General features: G+C 43.6%; 1 protein-coding gene across 3 annotated transcripts in view; it reads left to right on the top strand.

The window, feature by feature from the left end:
* The window catches only part of Apoo (apolipoprotein O), a 68,253-nt gene extending 57,644 nt beyond the window's left edge, over positions 1–10,609 (top strand). For 2 of the 3 annotated variants that reach the window (XM_005407836.2, XM_013506305.1), the window contains 2 exons: positions 5,280–5,344; positions 10,349–10,609. In XM_005407836.2, the coding sequence (XP_005407893.1) occupies positions 5,280–5,315 (36 nt within the window). In that variant the 3' untranslated portion in view covers positions 5,316–5,344; positions 10,349–10,609. The remainder of the gene's footprint in view (positions 1–5,279; positions 5,345–10,348) is intronic. The other variant, XM_005407837.2, reaches the window with a different exon arrangement.
* The last annotated feature ends 12,133 nt before the right edge of the window (positions 10,610–22,742 follow it).

The raw sequence follows: 22,742 nt of genomic DNA, 5'->3' as shown, positions 1-22,742 counted from the left end.
TTTGAGACAGGGTCTCGCTGTGCAGTTCAGGCTGGCCTTGAGCTCACTTTGTAGCCCAGGCTGGTCTCAAACTCACAAGGATCCTCCTGCCTCAGTCTCCTGACTGTTCAGATTACAGGCGAGTGCCACCGCACCTGGCCTAGGATGCGTATCTTTTAGGGCCCACTCTTCTGCCCACCACATTCTAGTGAACTAGAATTTTGTTGGTCATTCATTTATCCTTACCTTTTTTTCATCAAAAAAATTAAGTGACCTTGAGCTTGATCCAGTGCCACACTCTTTGCTCAGGAAATCTGTGGGGCAGATTCTATTGTTATCCCCATTTTACATATGAGGAAAATGCAGATTGTGGGAGTCCAGCAGTTCGTGAAAGTAACTCACCTGGTAGGCGTGGGACCCAGACATTTTAGCCAGATTCTGGACTTCAGACGTTTGTCTGGTATCATTCCCTCCTCATATGGCAGTGAATACTAACTAGAAGTCATGGTCTCCATTTTTTAAAAAAGGTCTCAGAAAAGCCCAATTTGTGTTGATGCTTTTCAGGAATCCCAGCTACTTGGGAGGCTGAGACGGGAGGATCATGAGTTTGAGGCCAACCTGGGCAACTTAGTGAGACCTAGTCTCAAAGTAAAATTTTAGGAAAGGGGCTGGAGGTGTAGTTCTGTGTTAGAGCACTTCCCTAGCATGGATCAGTGCCTGGGTTCAGTCCCCAGTGCCACGAAAAAGCAAAAGGTTCCAGTTTTGCCAACAGAACCTGCTAATGATGTTCAAAGATGTGGTAAGAAAATCAATGTAAAAACCAAAACCAGATATGTATTAAAATTAGGTTATAAGGAAGAGATTGAGTTGGAAAGTATATATATTTTTTGGTACTGAGACTCAGTACCCTGTTCTTGTCAGGCACGTGCTGTGCTGCTGAGCTATCGCCCCAGTAAGTTGGAAAATACTTGAAGTGAAACTATTTCTGTCTGAAAATGCAGGAAGGAATTGATTTCTGGCTGGTGCTACCTCCAGCTGCCTTTTGCAGTGAGAAGAATCCTGGTTTTTTGGAGGTCACGGCGGTCTCTGCCAAGAGCGTCACTGGCCACCAGTGAGGTCCATGCGCTCGCTGCCGACAAGATCCAAGGAGGCCGCTTGTTTTGGTGGAAAGGAAAAAGATTTGTTCAAAGCTAGCAGGGAGGAGGACAAGGGGCCAGGTCACTCAGATCTCCAGCTCCCTGTGCACGGGTCTTTTAGGGCACGAACAGCGGCAGGAGCAAACAGTGAGGTCTCGGCCGCCTCAGCCCCTCCTGGACTGGGCCCCTCCTCCAGTCCCTCAGGAAGTGAAACTGGACTTGGACCTCCTGGGACCAGAATCTGCTTATTCTGTCCATTCTTCTGGGCTCAGAGGCGGTGGCTGTTTATGACTTGGGCCTCGGGTTTGGAGAAGCCACTTGTCTCTTAAAGGAAAAGATCTAACTTTAAAAGTCATACTTTGCCTTGTTGGCTAGAAAAGGTGTGATTTGTAACAGGGTGGGCGGGACCAATACTGTTCTAGTGAGATACCTGTTATTTTTGTACCTTTTTAAAATTTTTTATTTTTTTCATACGTGCTTATAGTATATAACAATTACATTCCTTGGGGGGAGTTGGTACACGCACATAACACATCTCAATTCCTTTTTTCATCACCTCTCCCCGCTCCCTCTCCCTGTCTCCCTGACCCCTTTGGTTACACTACAAGTGGCACATAACCAAACGGAAACATGTCCCTAGCAACAGAGCTGCTTCCCTCATTTAGAAGACTGTTTTGTGTGCTTATTTTCTTGTCTGAAAGAGAAAAAGCCTTATAAATGTAGCACTTTATTTTTAGAGGTTGAGATACTGGTGAATATAGATAGTAGAATGTCTACAAATATCATCAGATGTACTTAGCAAGCGTTATGTTAATTGAGACCTAAAACGTATTTAACTAGGGAGAGAACTACATTGTTGTCATGGCAGACCCAGTTGTCAGCCGTGGTTATCTTACCTTTATAAGCCTTTCGAAAACAATTTCTTGTTCATGAATCATACACTCACAGTTTTTATCTCATTGGAGCTTTAGGTTTTACCCCATTGTATTTGTTTAGTAGTTCAGGCTGGCCTTGAAATCCTGGTGATCCTCCTGTTTTAGCCTCCCAAGTGCTGGGATTACAGGTGTGTGCCACCATGCCTGGATAATATTCAACAAATATTTGAATACTGTATGCTAACAGGGCATGTATCCTGACGAAGCTTACAGATTAATGAAAGATTTAAAAAAAATTATACAGATTAGGAAATCATGGGTACTACGGAAGTGAACTAAAGGTTTTAACCTAAAATGAGGAAAGGAAAGCCTTGACCTAAAGGATTCGTCCTTTTTAGCCAGTTAGGATTGCCCACTCTAGCAGAAGGGGTACGTTTTGCAAAAGTCACATCCCAGGAAGGGGTTTGGTAAATTTGAGCAACAGCAAAAAGGCCTCCCATGCCAAAGGAAATGCACATGTGTAAGGCAGGTCCCCATGGGTGGTAGATACAATTTACTAATAGCCAGGAATGTAGAAAAGTTAAGTTTATTGATATATTGTAAGAGAGCAGGGGGCAAGTCCAAAAGAGGACCTTGCTGTCAGTTAGCAAGGTTCTGGGGTGCTGTGGGGTCTTCCTAGAGATTCTTTCTAGGTTCTTGTCCTGAATGAAGAATTGGTCAAGACAAGCAGAAAAAAGAGTGAGGTTTTTAAATTCATTAAAGGTAGGAAAAGACATATGTTCTGTAGAGTGGGCAAGTGCTCGGCAATTAAAAGTGGGAAAAGAAGTACACTCAGGGAAAGAGCTTATGACCGCCATCTTTTATAGCCCTCATTCTGACATCAGATCTAGGCTGACCTATTAAAAACTGGCTTGATCTTGTGCCAGAAGAATTGAAGATAGCATTTTCTGATTGGCCCCAGGTGCAGGGTCTGTGCACATGCATCCGGCATTCCCATGACTGACAGGTCAGCCCACTTGCCCAGCTGGCTGACCATGCCCTACTCTCCTGCCTCCTTAGGATGAAAGGCTGAGATGTGTTTTTGTTCTGTGTTTTGTTTTATTCGAGATAGGATCTTGCTCTGTAGTGCAGGCTGGCCTTGAACTCACTATGTGCCCAGGTTGGCCTTGGATTCATGATGATCCTCCTGCCTCAGCCTCCTGAGTGCTAGGATTACAGGCGTGCACCAACCATGCCTGACTGAGACTTTCATACTGTATTTGATTTTAACGTGAGGAGGCGATCTGGAAACGTCATCCCCGGAGTGCTTTCATCAGGTCATGGTGGTTCTGTTGTCTGTCTCAGTTCTGAGGATGGTCAGGTGTGGTTGAACAACGGATGTGAGTCAGGAGGACCGAGGCTGGCCTGGGCTACATAAAGACTGATGTAACGTTTTGTTCTACAGGCGCCAGTCAGTACCCCTGCTGTTGCTAGAAACAGTCCTGAGTAAAATTGACTAGTGTAGGGGCCAGGGACATAGCTCAGCGGCACAAGTACCTGCCTAGCAAGTGCAAGGTCCTGAGTTTGATACCTGGTACCAAAAATAAATAAATAAATAAGTACTGACAAATGTGTGAAGATTGACTAATGTTATGGTCAAGGAAATCAGAATAAAATATGTATGTTTGTACTGGAAAGGGACTTTTGATGTTCTGTTGTGTGAGAGGAGAAGAAGTGGTGTTCTTGAAGACATGACAAGCAGTTAGAGATCTACTGATGTATGCACGGTTCTTGTGCATAGTTTGCAAGGTGGGAAAGTTCCACTACAGACTCATCACTCAGCTATAGTGTGGCCTCTGAAGAAACAATGGTAAAATAGCCATGATTTCCCCACAGCTGGGACAGTGGGGCAGGGCGCGTGTGTGTTCACATGCGCACACGCATGGGGGAAGGGGAGGGAAGTGGCTCTGGAGAAGGAAGCTGAGGGCCCAGATGCTGGATCCCGTAGGGCTCTTGGGCCTGAGCGTTGTATGTTGATCCACCAAGTGATACATGTGGCCTCGGTCCCCAGAACTCCATCATCAAGTGGATACAGCGTGTAATGTAAATGTGACGACCACTGGATTTATCATCCAGCTGGGCGTGCGGGTGCACACCTGTACCTAGCACTCTGGAGGCTGAGGCAGGAGGATCACCACAAGTTCAGGGACAGCCTGGGCTACACAGTGAATTCCCTCAGCCTGGATTGCATAGTAAGACCCTGACTCAAAAAACCAAAACCCAAACAAAAGAATTTATTATCCAAACTAAGGTACCCCTGAGAGTAAGCGGGATAGTGTTAATTATGCTGAAACATGGGTACAAAGCAGTTCCTAGAGACCAGTTTTCAACGACTCCAGAAAGCAGGCTTTGAAATGACAAGGTCAGTCACATGTTCTGCTTTGTCACATCTTCCTCTCCCTCTCCAGTGAGCACCTCTGTGAGGGCCCCCGGAGAAGCACAGCACCATCACCTGCCCAGCTGCAGCCTTGCACTTTGCAGCCTGCCAGCTCGCAAGAGCTTGGATCTTTGCTGTGAAGCAGGCCTTATTAATGTGATTTCAGAATTAAAGTCTTTGAAACTTATAGGAAAGAAAGCAAAGGCTTAAATATGTGGCACATGAACTTTTCCCACCAGAAACTTCCTACAGTGCTTCTCAGGGAGGCCCGACCTAATTATATGTTCCCGGATGCTGGCCAGGTGCAGCGTGGGTGCGGTCCAATTTAAACCTCTCTCTCGGAGTAAGCAGGTTTGGGGAATTGGCCCTCTGGTGGGTACTGCGCTGAGCGAGTACCTACAGGAAACTTCCCACAGATATAAAGCCTTCTTCAGCCATGACAGGGGCATGAAGTAGTGAATCGCTTTCAAAACAGAAGAAACGTTTTCACAATTGATTAGATTTTTAATAGAATCAACAGTTTGGCTAAACCCGCGTCATGAGGATCGATGGAGCTTTATTTCCTGCTTTCAGGCCCAAGTCATACAGCAGGGCCCTCAAGGTGCTCTAGTAACTCTTTCAGCTTACTGAGAAATGGGTCACTTTGCATTACACTAATATTTAATAAAATTTACTGCAACTGCAAGCCCATTGAAGAGTTTGGGGTCTCATTGTCTTCCTCGACTCCCCACCTCAGCCGTTCACTAACATGGTACGGGCCCCCCTTCCCTAAAATAGTAATATTTATTGTTTGTATTCTGCCAATACTGAAGACACTTCGAGGTGCTTTACTATTTTCAAACTGCATTAAAGCTCTTGCTTTTGTTTTATAAGCCAGGAAATGTGAAGAGTTCACCTGGAAATAAGTAGAAAACTCCATGCTCTGCCCTTTTAATCAGGTAAAGAACAAGAAAACTCTGGTTATTTTCAGCATTGTTCGTGCCAACTAAAATTACTTGTCTTTAATCAATTTAATTTAATTAATTATAGCCATTTCACCTTGATGTGGAAACTTTTTATTCCATCTCTAATTTCTAGGCTTAAGTGCCATGACTTATTTGTGTTTGTTCCCAGGGGCTACCTGGGGTTTTTAGACAAGCTGGAACCAGACAGTTGGGATTTGTCTACAAATCTATTTCAAACAATTGAAAAGTGCTATTATTTTCGAGGTTTTTTTTTTTCAAACTATACTTTCTTATCATAAGCACACTAGGATTTAGCTAATACTCATTCAAATAAATACTTGTGTGCATGACTATTACAGGGAAGCTCAAGATTATGTAGCGATATTATCTTAAGTGACAGGCAATTTCATTAATTATTACTAGGCATAATTATTCTATACCTTCTCTAATGACTAAATAACCTAAAGCTAGAGAAACTTAGGATATTAGATGAAGTCGGAAAACCAGTGAGATTTCTTTTGATCTTGAACTCAAATTTATTATCTATTTTAATTTATTTGCTCAGTATTTCCTTATCAAGCACCTGCTAAATACAAAATTACTAGGTAATATTATTTTGTGTACATATTAAAATTGTATTATATCTTGTGATTTGCTGATAATTAAAGATTATATTGAATTTGAAACCTAGATATTCAACTATAGAAAAATGGTTTAATTATAGTTATCAATAGGAGGAGTATTATTCTGTTTCAGTGATATTTATTTATTTATTTTTTTATTTATTTTTTTGGTTTTTCTCCGGTACCGGGAACCGAACTCACGACCTTGCGCTTGCCAGGCAGGCGCTTTTGCCGCTGAGCTAAATCCCCAGCCCCTGTTTCAGTGATATTTAATTGCATGGGAGCATGTACACAATTATCAAATGGAGAAAAAGGATAGTGTGATACATTATCAGGCCAAAAAGTATAACAGAAAATTTACATGTACCTCTTTCAGGTAGTAATATGATTTTTACCCTTTTTTATAATTTCCTGTGTTTTGAAAATTTTCTCCAGTTAATGCGAATTTTCTTTTATAGTCAGGTTTTATTGTTTTGCAGTGCTGGGGGTTAAACCCAGGGCCTTTCCACGTGCTAGGCAAGTACTCTAGCACTGAGCTGCATCCCAGCCCTCCTTAGTTTTTACTCTGCGACAGAGTCTCGCTAGGTTGCCCAGGGTGGCTCTCATTTGTGATCTCCTCTCCCTCAACACCCGCTCCCCGCAGTAGCTGTCCCCATATTTTTAGAGAGTCATATTAACTTAAAATTTGGGGGCCAGCTGGCCCAGCCCCCTGCCTGCGCACATTCCCATCGCCCTGTGTACGCCCTCATTTTGCGGTGCTAACAGCCCACAGGGTGGCCGTCTTTGGACAGTTAGGAAGCTGTTTCTTCTAAGCAAAAATCTGTTTCCTGTGACCCCTAAGCAGTGGTCCTGATGGAAAACAAGTCTAGTTCCTCCGTTACATTTATAGTGGTGGCACAGTCAGTAGTTCGCAGAGAGTGCTATGTAAACAACTTCGTGGATAAACCCAAGGCAGAGGCCCAGGCCCGCCCCGGAATCTGTAGGCGAGAAAGGATTAGAGAGGAGACTACAAGGTGAGCAGCCAGAGAGCCGCACATCCTCCAGATTTATGTTGAATGTGGCTGTGTTTCTCTACTTGGTTGATGAGCCATCCAAGAGCAAGCTGGTAATTATCCATTTCACTTTCCAGAGATATTCTGGACCAGAATTCAGCTTACTGCATATGCAAGCTTGACCTCACTCTTGATTTTTCTTTTTAGGTCTTTATTGGAGGTGCAGCTTTTCATTATAAAAGCAATGCATATTGGGTGTAAAAAAGGACGTTATTGGGTGATGTTTTTGGGTAGTGCTGAGGATTGAACCCAGGGCTTTTGTACATGCTAGGCAAATGTTCTACCAATGAGCTACATCCTCGGCTCCATTTTTTTTTCTGGTACTGGGAATTGAACCCAGGGCCTTTGCACTGAGCTACATCTCAAGCCCCTTTTATTTCTTTTTACTTTGAGCCAAGCTCTGCCTAGATTACTGAGCTGCCCAGGCTGATTTTGAACTTGCAGTTATCCTGACTCAGCCTCCCAAAACACTGGGATTACAGTTGTGCACCACCAAACCCAGCTAATAGTTTTAAAACTTGTCTCCTATTCCTTTCCCACAAGTAATTTCTGTTCATAGTTTCATACATCATTTCAGAGTTTTTAGTGTTTGTGTATACAAATGGATGCTTTTGGTGTTTTGACAAAATGAGATCATATACCTCATATTGTTCTGCAAGTACATGGAAAATTCCCTGAAGACACATAATTATAATTTTATTATCACACCTAAAAAATTAACACTCTTTCCTTGATAGCATCTAGTATCCAGTCAGTGTACAGATTTCCTGATTGTCTCATTAATAACTTCTTATAGTTGGTTTGTTTGAACCAGGATTCAAACAAATTCTGCCTCTTGCATTTCACTGATAGGTCTCCCATCTCTTCCATTTATTTATCTGTTTTTATTTGTATATTTTTGGCGGAACTGGGGTTTGTACCCAGGGCTTGTGCATTCTAGGCAAGTGCTCTACCACTGAGCTAAATCACCAGCCCTCTAAGTCTCTTTTACCATTTATTTGTTGAGAAGCCTGGCTTATTCATACTTTAGAATTTGCCATGTTCTGGCTGTAGCTGAATATATTCATTTAGTGTTGCTCCACGTGTCTCTTGGTTTTTTTCTTTGTATTTCCCAAAAACTGATAGTTGGATCTGAAGGTTTAATCAGATTTAGGTTCCATGTTTTGGTAAGAATACTTCATAGGCAGTGCTTTGTTTAGTTCTATTGAATGAATGGATGAATTTGCTTTTTTCACTTAATATACTACTGATATGTGCACCCTTGTCATTAAATATACATCCACCTCATCCCTTCTTTATTTACTTAATGATTTACTAGTATGGACCACTGCCATGGTCGATATGGGTTGTTCAATAGGGTTCTGGGGGAGGTTATGTTGTTTTTTTGGGTTGTTTGGTACTGGGGAATTAAACCCTGGGCCTTCATGCTGAGCTACATCCCTACCCCTTTTTCAATGTTTTATTTTGGCATAGAGTTTCACTAAATTGCTCAGGCTGGGCTCAAACTTGTGATCTTCCTGCCTCAGCCTCCCAGAGTCCTGGGATTACAGGTGTGTGCTGCCATGCCTAGCTTCTCAGTTTTTAATTTTTAACAATGCAATACATCTGTTAAATTCTTAGGAGGCCGAAAACAGATTAATAAACTGAAATAAAGGCCGGGTGTGGTGGCACACGCCTGTCATCCTGGCACTTGGGAAGATGAGGCAGAAGGATCACTGCAAGTTCAAGACCAGCGTGGGCTACATAGTGAGTTCAAGGTCAGCCTGAACTATATGGTGAGACTGTGCCTAAAAAAATCCACAAATAAATAAATACTGAAAAAGATAAGCTAGTAGTTTACATGTTTAATGTAATCATTTTAGGGGTTTTTTCTTTTGGTTTTGTTTTTTGGTTGAGATGGGATCTAGCTATGTAATTCAGGCTGGCTTTGAACTCAGTATGTAGTCCAGGCTGCCCTTAAACTTGTGGTGATCTCATTGCCTCAGCCTTCAGGGTGCTGGGATTATGGGCATGTGGCACTGCACCTGGGTATAATTTTTGGTTTTATATTAAAAGATCAAGCTGGGCATGGTGGCACATACCCGTAATCCCAGCATTCGGGAGGCTGAGGCAGGAGGATCGTTGCGAGTTCGAGACTAGTCTGGGCTACAAAGTGAGTTCAAGGCCAGCCTGAACTACACAGCGAGACCCTGTCTTAAAAAGACAAAAGTAAATAAATAAATAAAATAAAAGATCAAGTAAATAGTCACTGACCTCTAAAATATTAGGCTGGGAATGCAGCTCAGTGGTAGAGTGCTTGCCCAGCATGAGTAAGGCCCCAGATTCCATCTCTAGCCCTGCAAAAATACACAATATTTATAAAGCTCAAATTGCTACATATAGTGTTCGTTACACATGAAGGAAAAAGCCATCTGGAAAAAACTCAGTTTGGCCTTGGCATGTCTTTGAATTTATGTGTGTTTCGTTCCAGAAAAGGTTAAAAGAATGACAGGTAACGTGAAGTGAGGAATGCACCTGACTGAGGCTGATAAGTCGCACACTTTCCAGCACATACAGGGAATATAGTTTGATCAAGTGGTGAGATTTGAGGTGTGCTCTGAACTACTTAGGCATTTGCTTTATACATATTCATCTATCTGTCTTAGTTACTTTATTCAGTGCTGAGACATAATATCTGACACCTGCAAATTAAAGGAGGAAAGGTTTATCTGGCTCAGAGTTTGTAGAGGTTTCAGGCAATAGTTGGCTGGCTTCAAGACAGGGCAGTGTGGTAGAGGGGCATCACAGAGGAGAAGGAGCTCATGGCAGGCAGGAAGCAGAGAGGAATCAAGGGAGGAGGAGGGACACAAAGTCTTCCAGGCCACACCCCCAGTGATCCACCTCCTCCAACCAGGCTTCACCTCCCAACACCACATTTAGCTACAACTTCATCAGTGGATGAATCCACTGATGAGTATCACACCCCCATGATCAAGTCACCTCCCAAAAGCCTCACCTATAAGTGCATGAGGCTTTGGGGAACATCTAGATGTAAACCATAGCACCATCCATCCGTTTCATTTTGCTCAGGTACACAGTCGGTTAACAGTCTGAATGTAGTAATGATGGACCACAAAGCATTTATGAGTTTTAGTTTAACCACCTGTGAAATGGGAATAATTGCTATTTTCTCTGGCTCATGATCCTTATAGTCATGTAATGGTAATGTATATATTTTATTTTATATGATTTCTCTATTTAAATTTTTAAAAGTTTCAAACTGCAAGCTTTTAAGGGTTTTTAGTTTTTCTTCACAGTTTATTTGTGTTTTTCTTTTCTTTTAGTTATAGGAAACATTGGAAACTTCAGACAGTAAATCAGTATTTCTACAGAAAAGTGGCAGAGAAGACAATACTGAATGTAGAAAACTGGCTTTCTTCTTCAGGAAAAACTATACTAGGCCTTTTTGTTATCTTGGGTGATGCCATTCTGCAAGTGGACTAAGCTGAAATCTTTTCACCTAGAGATAATGTACGAGCCTTAGAACACCTTGTTCTCATGTTGCTATTTATGTACATAATTAAAATCCAAAAGGAGAAAAGCAAGAGTTGTCATGTTTTCTTTACTAATACCACTGAGTGACAGTTTAAGCATAGCAGGTACTCCTATGTGTGTGTGTGTGTGTGTGTGTGTGTGTGTGTGTGTATACACACTAAAGACAACTGTTACCTCTTCTTAGGGCAGTGGCAGCTGGCACCCTGCAGCCTGAGCCCCACAGCTCAGAGGAGAGTAAAGAGAGGAGTCTGGGGTTTTGAGACAGACAGGGCTTCAAAACCCAGCACCAGGATCAAACCTGGAAGGAACACAGTTTGCCTTAGAAGACATACAAAAGAAAATAGTAACAGTGACCTTTGTTATGGCTGTCACCTCCCTCTTTGTATAGCTCTCCCGGTTCCTGAGTGCCGTTGAGGCTCCTGGTGTGGCAGTGCGCGTCCTATGCAGTGGACAGTGGTCCGTGGCGCTGCGGCTGTATGCGTGGCTGTGCTCCTCCTGTATGCTCCCCGAATGCACACCTCAGGACCAGTGGGATCAGCAGGCACCTTCTTTGACTTCTCAACCAGCTAAGAAGGATGTCAGGGGCACACTTTGTGAAAGAGAGTTGAGAATTTCCAAATTTTACTGGGCGTGGTGACACACACCTTGTAATCCCAGCACTCAGGAGGCTGAGGCAGGAGGATTATCATCAATCCAAGAACAACCTGGGCACGTAGTGAGTTTCAAGGCCAGCCTACAGTTCATAGTGAGACCCTGTCTCAGAAAAAAAGTTCCAGATTTCAGTCAGAAATGGTGTGGTTGGTTCTGTGATAACAGATTCCTACAAAAGACTGCTTTGTCAGAAATCAGGATTTAAAAGCAGTTGCTTCAGCTGGGTGTGGTGGTGCAGTCTCTAATCCTCGGGAGGCTGAGGCAGCAGAATTGCCATGAGTTCCAGGCCAGTGTGGGCTACATAATGAGCCCAAGGCTAACCTGAACTACATGGCAAGACCCTGTCTGAAAAAAGCTAAGGAAAGTACCAGGCATGGTGGTGCCCGCCTGGAATCCCAGCACTCTTGGGAGGCTAAGGCGGGAGGTTTCTGCAAATTCAAGGCCAGCCTGGCCTACATAGTGAGTTTAAGGCCTCCTTGGACTACATAGTGAGACCCTGTCTCAAAAAAAAAAAAAAAAAAAGAAAAAGAAAAAGGAAATAAAACCCTAGAGCCAGAAAATAAACTAAGCTTTGTAAATAAGTACGTAAGTAAGTAAGTAAATGCAGACCATTGCTTCAATGGGAAAAAATAAAAGGACAGGCACTAAAGAAGGCCTTGGCCAATCTTACCACGTTTATTATAGCTCGGGACAAAGCGAAGAGCAGTGCAGTTAGAGCTCACAGTGCCTGGGCAATGGCTGCACAGCTTTTGTCCCAGAGCTGGTGCTGGATCCTGGCCTGGTAGCAGCCAAGGTGATAAAAGCATTATCCTAGCCAAGGCATCGTGATGTTCTGTGCAGACAGCCTAAGTGAAGTGCAGGAGGCAACATGCTGTGTTCACCTAGAGGAAACATATGATTTGCTCGAGGTTAAATAGCAAATTGTAGCTGCACACATATAATCCCAGTGCTCTGGGAGGCTGAGACAGGAGGACTGCAAGTTTCAACCCAGGCCGGGCAATTTAGTGACTTAGTGAGACCCTGTCACACACATACACAAAAAAATACATAAAGGACCGAGGATGTAGCTCCGTGAAAAGGCCCAGAATTCAGTCCCCAGTATTGAAAAAAAAAGTAAAGACATTAATGACAGAATTAGGTCATGCAGTAAGTATGACTGATTTCTATGAGTGTAAAAATATAATTCAAAAACCTTGAAATGAGAGAAATAAATTCTTTGGTCATTGGATGAGGGTCATTGTGTTTAATGAGTGTAGTCTGCACTTGTCATCTGAGCAAGGCTTAGCATTTAGAAAATACTTTTCTTTGTGACCAGTGTTACTCATGCTTGTTGTGTAAACTGAATGACTTACTGTGACTATGAAAGTTTTGTTTTTGTGTTTTGAGACAGGGTCTCTCTCTGCAGTTCAGGCTGGCCTTGAACTCATAGTGATCCTCCTGCCTCAGCCTCCCAAGTGCTGGGATTCAGGTGTGTGCCACCATGCCTGGCTAAAGGTTTCCTTTTTGAGTGCAATATTCTTACCCAGTGTAATGCAGACACATTCTGAGAGGATCCACGATACATTTGTGGGACTAAATTCTTTCACGGTTCAATTTTCATTAAAAGTAAGTATCTGAGGTAATGGTCTTGTTCACCACTGGTTGAAAGCAGCTTGCTTAAGGTTTTGATTTTCACCCCGGAAACCTCCTGCCTGATGTGTCCTTTCTCTCTATTCAGGTTCCAAGTGAGCTAGTAGCCAGCGCGCAGCACTGCACCGAGGTACAATGAGGTCAAACTCCAGATGCAGCACAAGAGCAGGCTTTTTTATGTTTATGAAATGATGGCCAAGGAGATTTCTGCTCGGAAGAAAAGTTTGTTTTTGAAAAGCAAGCATTTCACTTCACGTTTGGTTCACTTAGCAAGCCTGCTTAAGTTGCCTTTATCTTTTTAATCAAGTACAAGGCTTTGGTGCTGACTCCAGAAAGAAAAATAGTAGCCAAGGGAGTGATTCCTCCCCCTGCCCTCCCCCAGTCTGAGAAACAGCCTTCACCAAGATGCTTATAATCAAGCCTGGTGTGCTGCACACCTGTAATCCCAGCACTGAAAGGCTGAGGCAGGAGAAATGCTAAGAGTTTGAGGCCAGCCTGCACTACATACGTACTGGGTTTAAGGCCTGCCTGAACTACATAGCAAAACCCTATCTCAAAAAGCAAAACAAAACAAAAAAAGATGTGAATGGTTCCTTGGGCAAACTCTGACCCAAGAGGGGCGCCCTGTGGGATTCCTGCTTCAGTGACAATGTGGAAGATGGAAGGTAAAAAGCAGAGATGAGGAAACCATGGGATTCAAAGACTGTTCCACTAAGAAGTAAATGCAAAGTGAATCTCTGAAATGCTTCAATTTTATTAGGAGTGACCCCAAAATTTGTATATAGTCAGTAACATGATCTTGAATGCATTGTTCTCTGCAGGAGAAACATCAGTGTTTAAATAACCATCTAGCTGGGCATAGTGGTGCACACCTGTAATCCCAGTACTCTGGAGGCTGAGGCAGGAAGATCACAAATTTGAGGCCAGTTGGATCTACATGGCAAGATACTAGCTAAAAAAATTGATTTTCTAACTTAGGAGAAAATGGACTCCAGGTGATAGTGGTATCTGAATACATGCATTATTTTCTTCTGAAACCCCAGGAAGACAAGAGAAAATGGATTTTTTTAAAAAATAAGGTCTTGCTATGTTACTGAGGCCATCCTGCGTCAGCCTCCCCAGTAGCTGGGTCTATAGGCACGTATTACTGTGCCTGCTAGGAAAGGAATTTTTGTTTTGTTTGGGGGAATTGGTTGTTTGATTAATTGATTAATTGACTTAGATACAAGGTTTCTCCATGTAGCCCAGACTGGCCTCAATCTCACAGCAATCCTCCTGCCTCAGCCTCCTGAGTACTGGGATTACAGGCATGTACCATTATGCCTGTCTAGGAAAAGGACTTTTTCAATGGCATTAGCACACAGATGTGAGGAGCAGACAGAGCTTGACCAGTGAGTACTGAGTTAGAGTTGGGAGCAGGAGGTACTGGTGGGAAATTGCATGGTAGAGTGACTGTGGATAACACATATACTATATATTTCACAAAGCTAGAAGAAAGGAGTTTGACTTTTCACCATGCAGAGATGATAAATGCAAAAATAATAAATGATATATGTTTGGGGAAATAGCTAAGTTTGCCCTGATTTAAGCATTATACAACTTATACATGCATTAAACCATCACATGGTACCCCAGATACATGGATACTTTTTATGTTTCTATATGTCAGTCAAAACATAAATGGGCTAGAGGTGTAGCTCAGTGGTAGTGTGTGCTTGGCATATAATCCCCAGCACACTCCCAGCCTCATTTTTAATGTTTTTTTTCTTTTGTTTTGAGATGGTGTTGCTTTGTAGTTCAGGCTGGCATTGAACTCACTATGTAGCTATGGGGAACTATTCAGACAGTCAAAGCTCTGGGCATGTAAGGATGCTTCTGGACAGCCAGCCCTGAGGATATGACCCCACTGTCAGTGTGGGGGCAGAATGGGACACAATTATATAACCATGACTTAGCAGTGGACAACTATGCATTCACCAATGAGGCCAGCATGTAAGAATGTAAATAGGTGATAACAATCTGTATAAGAATTATACAGTAAAAACAGACTGCTCTTGTGCACTTGCACTCTACTCTGCTCCATGCTGCCTGCTGTTGCTGATGTCTTGCACATGTGTGTTCTTTAATCTGGGTACCTCACCCTTGAAATCTCCCTTGTTGTCCCCCCGCCAGCAGGCCAACAGTAGCCTAGGCTGGTCTCTCTTAGCAATCCTCCTGCCTCAGCCTCCTAAATGCTGGAATTATAGGCATGCATCACCACATCTGGCCAAGTTTTTAATTTAAGATTCAAAAGATAGCATTACCACATAGGAAAACGATGAGGGAGAGAGTGAACTTGTTTTTTACTTGTAACAGATGTAGCAGAACTGTTTAAAACTGTGTTCATGTAGCATTGATAGAAGTAAAAATGAAATAATAAAACATTTGGAAACAAATTCTAGAAACAGTAAGGAACTTAACATTAAAAGTCTCCTATTTAGTTTGTAAATTTTGGTGCCCTGTGCCTCTCCAAGGGTGCTCCTGTAATGAAGCCATACAAGGCTTTGCTCCCCATTTTTAATTTTCTTTTTCTTATTTGGCTGGGCTTTTTGTTGTTTTCTGTGTGCATGTGTAGTGCTTGGGACTGGACTTAGGGCCTTCAGATGTGAGATAAGCATTCTACCACTGAGCTACACCCCAGCCCTCCCCATTTTAAAAAGTTTTCAAAATTTATCGTGTGTCTGTGTCGATGGCATTTTACCAGTCAAAGCTCTGATTCATTTTCTGACTCTTTTTGTCAAGAATGCAGCTGTTAAAAACAACACTGCTCAGGAGGGAGGCCAGGACCTGTTGGAGGCATGTTTACTGGAATTGGAAGTTGTGTCATTCTGCACAGAAACCTGTAGTGTACTGCTGGCCTTGCCAAGGCTCTTCAGCCGGAAGTGGGGTGGTTCACAAGGCCTTTCCTGCCTCATACACATAGTTGCCTCCAGTATGTGAAGAGAAAAAGAAAACGTGTCCTTTCCTCATCTCCTCCTTATCTTCTCAGGTTACCTCTTGCTTTGTCTTCCTGGCTCTTTGTGGTTCTGCTGACTTAAGGATGCCTAACTTAGAAGTAACAGACTTTTTGTGCCATTGCTGTTGCGTGATTTCTGTTTTCTCTGGGGACACCTCCTGTTCTTATTCTTTCATAGGCAGGTTTTGAGATCTAGGAGAAGGTTGTACCCTTTCAAAACCTGCTTTTTGCTAAATGTGGTGGTGCATGCCTATAATCCCAGCAATTGGGAGGCTGAGGCAGGAGGTCACCGTGCATTTGAGGCTAACCTGGGCTACATAGTGAGTTCAAGGCCAGCCTGAACTACATAGCAAGACCCTATCAAAAAACAAAACAAAACAAAATCCTACTTTTCCTTTCTTTCCTTTTCTTCTTCCATCTCCCCTTCTTCTCTTCCTTCTCCTTCTCTCTCCCCTTTCTTCTCTCCCTCTATCTCTATCTCCCATTCTCTCTCTCTCCCTCTACCCTTTCCCCCTCTAACCCAGGGGCTATCACATGCTAGGCAAGGGCTCCATCACTGGGCAACTCCCAGCCCTCAACACCTTTTAAATTTATTTGTACAATACGTCCTTGATTTCCAAATAAGTTCCATTCCAGGAGAATTATTCATTCATAAGTCAGATTCGTTCATATGCAACAAAGTGAATCTTATGCAGTACACCTGTGGAAGGTCAAAACTCAAATGTTCATAAGTTGGGGACTTGCTGCACTACTGAATTTGTCATCACTCCTGCCTTTCTGAAGAACTGACTTTCCAGTCACCAAAACCTTTTCTCTCTGAATTCCTGGGTTACTTTCCAGACATCTGATGGCCTCGTGGATGTTTTCCTCTATCAGCCAATGTCCTCTGACGTGAGGCCAGGGCAAGTGTCTCTTGTTAGTGTCCGATCAGTGCTGACCTGATGTAGCAGTGCATATGCTGCAACTGTGTGATGATTGAATTCTTGACAGTTCAGTTTCAGTCAGAACCTTTAGAGCAGTGATGGTGAACCTTTTAGAGACAAGTGCTCAAACTGCAACCCCAAACCCACTTATTCATCATAAAGTGCCAACACTGCAATTAAACCTGGATACTGAAGTTTTAGTTTAGAAAAAAGAACTCATACATTAACATCTTTTAAGAGAAAAACAAATAACACATCTGCCATAGGTTTACTACCACTGCTTTAGAGGGTATCGGTCAGTGTTTGATTTGTTTGACTGCCACCAATGTCAGTGTGCCCCTATGTCTTATATCTAAATCTTGAAACAGGAGATTTGCCTAGGTGCTCTTTAAGTGCCCACTGAGTATGTGGTCTTAATCTGTTATTGTGGGCAGGAAGGAGAAACACTATTCATGATTCAGATTTGAAGATAAATACATGAAACTATCAGAATCATAATGTATGAATTAAATATCTGTGATAAAATAGTGTTGTATCCTGATCTTGTGCAAAAAAGTACTTGTCTTAGTTGCTTTCTCATCACTGGGACATAATACTTCACTGGGACCCAATACTTCCAGTGAAATCATCTGTCCATAGTCAGCTGGCTCCAAGGCAGGGCAGCATGGCAGAGGAGAAACAGCTCATGGTATGGCAGCAGGAAACAGAGAAGGATCAAGGGAGGAGGAGGGAGATGCACCCTTCCAGGCCACACAGCCAGTGAGCCACCTTTTCCAACCAGGCTTTAGCTCCCAACAGCACACTTAGCTATAAACTCATCAGTGGACAATCCATTAAAGAGTATCACACTCCCATGAGCCAGTTACTTCCGAGAAGTCCCACCTACGAGCACATGAGGCTTTGGAGGCATCTAGATATAAACCATAATAGCATTCAAGGACATCTGTCTAAAGCATGAATATAATATATCCAAGCAACAGTTTTACAGTTTTTTGTATATACTAATATTTCTAGATGTAGAAAAATAATCAGAGGAAACAAGCCTTATAAAATAGGAGGTGCTGGGTTGGACAGATGACTTTACTGAGTTAGGACTCATCCTCTTTGTATGAGCACTGCTTTTTCCTCAGAAAACCTTCTGTCCCCAACAAATCCATCAAGAGTTACTCCAGGGCTTTTGCTCACCCTGGATATATCCCTTGGGCTCATTCATTAATATTCATTAATGGTATACTATATAGAAAATAATGTCTTATTGCCTTCATGTGTCAGCAGGAATTTGAATGTCTGGTTAGATGTAATGCCAGTTGAGCTGGGCATAGTGGCACATGCCTATAATCCCAGCATTCAAGAGGCTGAGGCAGGAGGATTGCCTGAAGTTCAAGGCCAGCCTGAACTGCCTAGCAAGAAAAAACTTACATATATATAGATATATATTTTATGTATATAGAGAGAGGCCAGTTGAGATCTGATCTGCCCTGTTTTAATTAATAGGGTTATTCAATTAGGGTTAATATCAATTTGAATAGTAAGATATGCCATCGTCCTTTAAATATCTCTTAGTACCTTAATAGCTTAATCATACCACTGGACATTATTTACTGGAGTAATACACTTAATTTTGTTTTGTTTTTTGAGATAGGATCTTGCTATGTGGCCCAGGCTGGTGTTGAACTTTTAGGCTCAAACAATCCTCTCGCCTCCCGAGTAGCTGGGACTCTTGGTATACGCCACCATGCCCAGCTTTAAATTTTCTAATTCCTGGAGGAAAAAACCCCTTCAGCTCTGTAAAATGATTACTAATTCAGAATATCACCCAAAATAAACATTTTTTTTGGAGACAGAGTCTCATTAGGTAGTTGAGGCTGGCCTTGAACTCACTATGTAGCCTAGGCTGCCCTCAAACTTGTGGCCATCTTCCTGCCTCAGCCTCCCAAGACCCAAACTAAAATGGTGTATTTTCTTAAATTAACATCTGAGCTTGCATGAGTGGCATAGCCAGGGCTGGCCCTTTAAAACTCTGTGCCCCTAGCACCCAGGCCTGTGCCCAGCTGTGCCAGCTCACAGGGATAACCTGGGTGCTGTTGGGCATCTGGACTTGGGTAGGCAGCCCCTGGCAGAGGCTCCTACATGCCGGACCCAGGTGCTGAGTCTCTAGCGTGCCTTCCAGGGCTGCTGCAAAGAGCCAGTGTCAGCATCCTGGCTGAGAGGAGAGAGCACTGGAGCCCCACGTCTTCCCCCACTGCTGATCCTAATCTGCACCCTGCTGTGAAAACCTGAAGCCAGGACTGCAGCTCGGCGGCGCTGAGTCCCTGGAGTCTGTTTATGAATCTTGGGAGCCCCCATCCCCCAGCCGCCTACAAATACAGCTTTTGCTTTGTTTACGTTATGTTATGTCATCTTCCTGCTTTACAGGGAAAGCATAAATAAAAGGACCATTATATTTACATTAAATATTTCCAGGTCACAAGACATTAAGAATCAGTTTTGATTCATCTTCCTGGAGCAAAAAGAAAGCAGTTTTTTGCAAGCCACTAAAGGCTCTGCGCTCCCTGTTTAGACCAAATTAGCAATTGGGTGTTCGGGGGTTTCCGCCCCTCACAGTGGAGCCTTTCTTCCTCCCTCACACATGAAGCCAGTGGCTCAGGCTGGCTCTCAAGCAAATAGGTCATCGCTGCGCCCCATTCAGAAGCGAGCCTCGTGAAAGCGCTCATTTGTCCTACACAGAGCCCTGGCGCATTGCAAATATTGTTCCCCGCTGGAGCAGAATGCTAAGGAGCAGCAGTGCACATTTCCTCTTAACAATAGTTTAATTGTTTCCTTTTGGATGGCGCCATAAACATTTCCCTGGGAACACATTCCCCAAGAGGTAAGACTTTGAGAGGACCACATACCTAAATGGCAGAGCTAATACTCTAAGCCTCTCAGAAGACAGCACTGGGTAAACCTTGATAACACAGTGGTGCGGGACCTGGCTTAGGCAGCGGTTTCTTAGATACAACACCAAAAACACCACTGGCAAAGTAGATGGATTACTGCAAAATTTCAAAACTTGTGGCATTAATATCAATGATCAAAACTGGGCGCAGAGGGTGCGCACTTGTAATTGCTGCTACTCAGGAGGCCAAAGCAGAAGGATCACAAGTTCGAGACCAGCCTAGGCTGGAGCAATTTAGTGAGATGCTGTCTCAAAATAAAAAATAGTTGAGTGTGTTGGTGCAAGCCTGTAATCCCAGCGCTTGGGAGGCGAAGGCAGGAGGATCACCGTGAGCTCGAGGTCAACCTGGGCTACATAGTGAGTTTAAGGCTGGGCTGAACTACGTAGAGAGACTCTATTTCAAATAAAACAAAACAATAAAAGATAATTCATGGAATGGGTGGCCCTGCAAGTCATATATCTGATAAGACTTGTATCCAGAATATAAAGAACTTTATAGCTCAACATTTAGAAAGGTTAAAACTGGGCAAATGATCTGAAAAGACATTTTTCAAAACATATGCGCGTGAGCAGTGAGCACACGAGAAGCTGTGTCCCATTGTTAGTTATCAGGGAAACACACACAAAGTCTCAGTGGGTCCCACTGCACACGGAGAACCGCTAAAATGAAGAACTGTTGACAGGAATGTGGGGAAAGCAGCCTGGCGGTTCCTCAAATATAAGCCCGCATCAGGGGACTCAGCAGTTCCCACCCTGGGTCTATATCAGGAGGGACGAAAACACATCCCACACGGGTCTACAAATGTCCATAGCAGCATTATTTACCACGACAGGGAGCGGAAGCAAGCAAATGTCTGTCTGCTCACGCTGGGGTGCACAGAGTGTATTTCCATGCAAGGAAGTGTACTCCACCGCAAGAAGGAACAAAGGACTGATCGAGGCTATGTCAGCGACACTGAAATCATGCTAAGTGAAAAAACTCTGCTACAAAAGAGCATATGTTGGGAGGGGTTGTGCTATGGGGATTGAACCCAGGGCCTTCACACTAAGTTGCGTCCCCAGCCCTTTTTTAATATTTTGAGACAGGGTCTTGGTAAATTGGCCAGGATGGCCTCGAACTTGCGATCCTCTTGCCTCAGCCTTCCAAGTAGCTGGGATTACAGGTGTGTGCCACCGAGTCCAGCAAGAGCATATATGGTATGACCCCATCTATTTGGAATGTCCAGAATAAGCAAAGTCATAGATACAGAAAGTAGGCCAGTAGTTGCTTAGGACTTCGAGGAGTGGGAGTTCACATAGAGCAACAGGTCAAACAGTTCTGCCTGTCTGCCCTTTCTCTGAATCAGTCGGCCACGTGGATGCAGTCATCTGATTACGCACTTCAACTGAATCTACAAGACAGCCCTCGCAGGGGCACCTCATTTGGACACCTGTGGGCTATAGTCAAATTGACAGAGGACCTGACCACAAGGAGGGTGAGGAGTGGCTTCTACTGGGATTTCTTTTGGGGGTGATGGTTGTATACCTCTGAATATATTGAAAATAATTAGCAAGGCATGGTGGCACACGCCTGTAATCCCAGCACTCAGGAGGCTGACTCAGGAGGATGGCTGTGAGTTCGAGGCCAGCCTGGGCTACATATTGAGTTCAAGGTCAGCCTGAACCAAACAGCAAGATCCTGTCTCAAAAAAAAAAAAAAAAAAACCCAAAATAAAATGAGAATGAAGGATTTCCTCAAAGTACAACTACAGTGGTATCTTGATTCATGAACACTTTTGTTGTGAACAATTTGGTTCACAAACAGACACATTTGGCAAAATTTTGGTTTTGTTTGTGAGTTCTGCATCGAGTGATGAACATGGCTATGGCCATCTGTCTAGAATCATGGAACAAATTAAGTTCATGAACCAATATACCACTGTATAACCAAAATATCCTTTGAGAGTTTGGATGATACTGGCTCAATTTATCTCCTTGTAGCTTATTTAATATCATTAACTTATTTCTAGGGAGTTGATGATAAACATGATACATGTGAGAGGATAAAAATTTGAAGTATAGTTGGAGTTATTTTTTTCTAGTTCATTAAGACAGCTGCTAAAATCAACTAAAAATCTAGTCTTTTTTTTTTTTTTTTGAGACAGGGTCTCGCTATGCAGTTCAGGCTGGCCTTGAACCCATTGGATAGCTCAGGCTGGCCTCGAACTCCCATCGAGCCTCCCGCCCAGGTTTTTTTTTTTTTGAGACAATGTCTTGAGCTTGTAATCCTCCTGCCTCAGCCTCCCAAGTGCCAGGACTACAGGCATGTGACACCACACCAGCAAAACTAGTCTTAAATGGCAGAAAAGTGACTGCCTGATTCTTCTCTGAGTTTGGGGGACATCAAGGGATCATCTTCAGAGAAGCGGCCTGTGCCAGGCTCCATGGTGCCCACATGATTGCACACCCTGATGCATTCTGGGTCTATCTGGCCCAGTTCCAACTGAGTGGCAAACAGGAAGTACCCATCCCCTTGGCCACTCCCACTTCCTCTTTGCCCTTTTCCTCTCAGAGCGTCAGTTGCTGCTTTGGCATAGGAGGCAGGTGACTCAGAGAGAGGACTGGTGAGGCTGGGCGCCCTGGCCCTCATGCCTGTACCTCTGGGCGCCTTGGGTGTCTCAACTTGGGAAGGACAGAAAGCTGAGAGGCTGGCAACACCCTCCGGCTCACAGGGCAGCACCACAGTAGCCTACGGCCCTGCAGATGCTGCAGGTGTCACCAGTGCTGGGTGGAGCTGGGCCTCTGTGAAGCTGGCTGCTGTCACCCTTGGCCTGGCCTAAGGTGGCCTTTAGCTGGGGCTCTGACTGCCTGCCAAAGTGAGCTTACTTCCTTGCTGTGCCTTCGCTCTGTATTTTCCTTCTTTCGTCTGCATCCAGCTTCCCGCCTTCTGTAACTGATGAGTAACAACTCCCAAAGTCTGCAAAGATGAGGGGCCTCTTTCTTCCTCACTCTTCTATCCCCAGCTTCTTGCATAGTGCTTGGACTCTAGCAAGGTGCAATAAATGTGT

The sequence above is a fragment of the Chinchilla lanigera genome, unplaced genomic scaffold (genome assembly GCF_000276665.1).
Source record: "Chinchilla lanigera isolate Chin_1 unplaced genomic scaffold, ChiLan1.0 scaffold00108, whole genome shotgun sequence".
Classification (NCBI taxonomy): Eukaryota; Metazoa; Chordata; class Mammalia; order Rodentia; family Chinchillidae; genus Chinchilla; species Chinchilla lanigera.
Note: the sequence above shows the minus strand (reverse complement) of the source record. Positions and strands in the feature narration are given on the sequence as shown.